General features: G+C 29.9%; 1 protein-coding gene across 1 annotated transcript; it reads right to left on the reverse strand.

Annotated features, from left to right (window-relative positions):
- Window positions 1–755: 755 nt before the first annotated feature.
- Window positions 756–1,992, reverse strand: LOC149492305 (Toll-Interleukin-Resistance (TIR) domain family protein). The gene is made up of 2 exons (XM_089716496.1): window positions 1,258–1,992; window positions 756–1,171 (listed from the first exon to the last, which is right to left on the reverse strand). Exons 1-2 carry the CDS (start codon window positions 1,782–1,784, stop codon window positions 1,054–1,056), a joined length of 645 nt encoding a protein of 214 aa, XP_089572622.1. The 5' UTR covers window positions 1,785–1,992; the 3' UTR covers window positions 756–1,053.
- Between the last annotated feature and the right edge of the window lie 1,541 nt (window positions 1,993–3,533).

A 3,533-nucleotide genomic window follows, 5' to 3' on the forward strand; every position in this document is an offset into this window, starting at 1 on the left:
TAAAGAAATTGCTCAGAAGTTTAATAGAACTACGAACGTGATTGTCAATTAAGCATAATTTAGAAAAATCAAAATCGAGATTAATGGAATAAGTACTTAATTAACTTTTCTTGATAAGAGTGAGCAGCAAGAAACAACACAAAAAGTCCACGATATGATGCTTTCTTTCGGGGGTGAGATGTGCATTCCATGCGATTATGGACAGGAAGCTGATGGATATATACAACCATTTGATGCAATTATTTTTGCGTTGAAATTGACAGTTTGTAGCTACATAATATAAGGTCCATCTTCAGCTAGAAATTGATAACCATAAACTGAAATGTCCAAATAAGTAGGTGATTGTCCCTCTCATATACAAAAATAATCATAATAATAATAATAATAATAAATATGCACACACGTGAAAATAATTTTGAAAATTCAAACAAAACAAACTCCAATCATACTAGCAAGTGGTACAAAATATAATTGAAAAAAATTGGGTATGCAACCAATCAAATCAAATGTGGGCTGGTGTAAACAGTGAGAAATTTTGAATTCGAATTCTTTCAACTATAAGAGTTTTAACCAATTTTGTGTGATAATAGAAAAACTACCTATGTTGTATAGTTTATTGGGGCTATTAATGAATAGAAAAAAAAAAAATTTGGGAACACACTTTTTTTTTCATCATTTCAAGAGGTGAGGTAATAAAAGAAATAGATACAAATTGCATATTCATCATATAAAAAAAAAAAGAAACTGTGTTCACCTTTAATGAATCAACATTTCTTATTTGCTTACATGAGGATCAGAAGGCAATAACTTACAGTTAATTGAGAAGCCTCCAATACAACATCGCAATTTATGTGTTAGCTACATGCATGGCCCTATACAATTAAAGAATACAGCTCTCAAAAATTACAAAATTAAATAAAAAAAAAATGTATGAATCAATGAATTGGTTATTAGCTAATTGCCAAAATAATTTTAACAAATCTCAAAACTACGTCGACTCTTATTAATTTCGACCATGCATGGAGTGGTTGTATATATGTCTTTATGTGTATATCAGTAATTCTCTACAAAATATTTACGGTTCTTGATCATCGGCGATCCTTCTCCATCGACTTCAATCAAGTTCTTTATAATTGCATCAGTTGCCGTCGTCAAAAATTCCGACCAGTTCCTGTCAGAATCCACTCAAAGCTTAATTAAAAGAAGAAAAGAATCAGAAAGTGAAAAAGAAAAAGAAAGGGAGGTTAAAATATATACTCTTTATAGGTGTCAAATGTAAGTCCAACCGTATACTTTGCCTCGTGAAGAGCATCTCTAAACCTTTGAAGGTCCTGCGCAGGACAGCTTCCATTATCCTTAACAAGAAGCTCAGAAGGCTTAACATCACAAAAAATAGGAATAACTCTTTTCTTGGTCTCCATAATCAAGGACAATTCATGAAGACAAAAATAAGAGTCACAGTAACGCGGAGAGAAAACGGCAAGCCCTAATTTGGAATCAAGAATGGCCGAATCAATTTTGTCGAACAATTTATCACCAGGTTTCATGTTCTTGCTATCCAGGAAAGGCCTAAGCCCAAGTCTTGAAAGATGATAGTGAAGCAAACCTGCAATCGTTCTCTTTGTATCGATTCCTCGGTGACTAATGAAAATATCACATGTGGTGCCCGGTGGTGGTGGTTTAATGGCGTCGACTTGGTTTTTAAGGAGGAGGTGGCGGTAGTAGTTGTTGTACTGAAGGACTTTACGAGGAATGTTGGTGAGTGTGACGGAAGATCTTTGCATGCTGTAAATTAATTAAATTGAAGGAAATTATATTTTTGATGGTACAGAAGAGTAATAAATCTTCAAAGACAGCATTGGGAGTTTGGTTGGGGTGTCTGTTTATATAAGGTTTTACAATGGGGATTTAGAATTCAAAATTCTACCAGAGAGAAAATTCCCGGTATTTGTTTCGACGACAGACGACAACAAAAAAAAAAAAAAAAAAGAAGTAAAAATCTTTGAAATTATTGACTCTAATCCTTCAAACACGTCTACTGTTTCTTCTTTCTTTCTTTATTTTTCGAATTTTAATAACTAAGGATTCGCTGAAGCAGTCTGTTTATGTTTTTTTGGTTTTCTGTTTTCAGTTTAATTAACGTATGAATGCTGAAGCCATTGGTTTCATTTACATACAAATATGCTTTAAAAAAATAAAGTTTTGAAAATATAATTTTGAAAAAATAAAATTAAAAAAAGTTAACCATGTTTGATATTGATTTTGGACAAACTGCACTTGTAATATTTTGATAAAAAAAAAAAAAGAGAAATTATACATTCCAAGCACGATTTTTTAATTTCATTTTTTTTATATTAATAATGGATGGAAAACATATAAAATTATAAAAATGCACCTACAAAAATATTTTAAGGCTTAATAAAATGTGAAATTATTATTTTAAATTAATATTCCACACATTTTCATCAATCAATAAAATAAATAAATCTAATCTAATTAATCTTTTCATTATATAAAGGGTGAAAGGTCTCGGGTTTAAAATATCTCGATAATAAAAATAGAGAGTTACTTATATTGTGTTGCTCACGATGTTCTTTCGTTCTTTCGTTGTAGTAGAGTCTCGGTAAATTAAATAAATGAAAAAAGCTATGTGTTGTTTATATACAATGAATTTCTGTGAGCGCAAGTAATTTTTTTTTTTTTATTTTGACATAAATAAATCAAATAGGCTCTATGCCTCTATTAATTTTTTGTTGGTATTAGGGCCATGTAGATGCTATAACATTAAGCATGGATTAATACTCTAATAATCAATTTTTTTAGATACTCTATTAATCTTCTTTGACGTTCCTCACTAGTTGATTAATTTGTAATTAATCACAAAATAATCAATTAGGAAAGGTCGATTAATTAATTGATTTGATATGTTCACTTTGTCCCAAATTACAAAGCAATGAATGGGTACATGAAAGCAAAAACGGCGAAGGTATGAACTCCAGACTCGTGAATTCACAATGTGAGGCTTGACTCAGCGAAGTGGTCTTATATTTGTGTTAGTGGTATAATGGACCATTTTAGGCGACAAGTGTGGAGATGTATAATTTTCTTGCTTCCGTTTGTAATGATTTTTCCCTTTCCTTTCAAAGCATATGAATAAAATTCAAGATTTCAAATTCTATCGAATTTTGAATGATATATTGAAAAATGAATTCAAAATAAAAATTTAATTTCAAATATATCAAATCACTTATATTTCTTTTTTCATTGAGAATTAATTTAAAATTCATAAAAATATTGAAATAAGCACGTGGTGTCAATCGTTAACATGAACACCTCAGCTATAGATTAGTGAAAATGACCATATTTTAAAATAACGTTAATTAGATCATTACAAGTTAATTACAAATTGTTTTAAATCAAATGGATTTGAGAAAGAATTTTAAATTGAATCAAATTCTAATACATTTGTTAATAAAGTTAACACCTAAAATTGTTGATTAGGATGGCTGGACCTACTTTTTTATTTTTTTAAT

The sequence above is a fragment of the Jatropha curcas genome, chromosome 11, assembly GCF_041381405.1.
Source record: "Jatropha curcas cultivar XTBG-Jc1 chromosome 11, XTBG_Jcur_1.0, whole genome shotgun sequence".
Taxonomy (NCBI): Eukaryota; Viridiplantae; Streptophyta; class Magnoliopsida; order Malpighiales; family Euphorbiaceae; genus Jatropha; species Jatropha curcas.

Coding starts and splice junctions, on each gene's coding strand:
- LOC149492305 (XM_089716496.1), bottom strand. CDS start 1,784: ATGCAAAGATCTTCCGTCACACTCACCAACATTCCTCGTAAAGTCCTT. Junction 1,172..1,257: donor ACATTTGACACCTATAAAGA/GTATATATTTTA, acceptor GGATTCTGACAG/GAACTGGTCGGAATTTTTGA.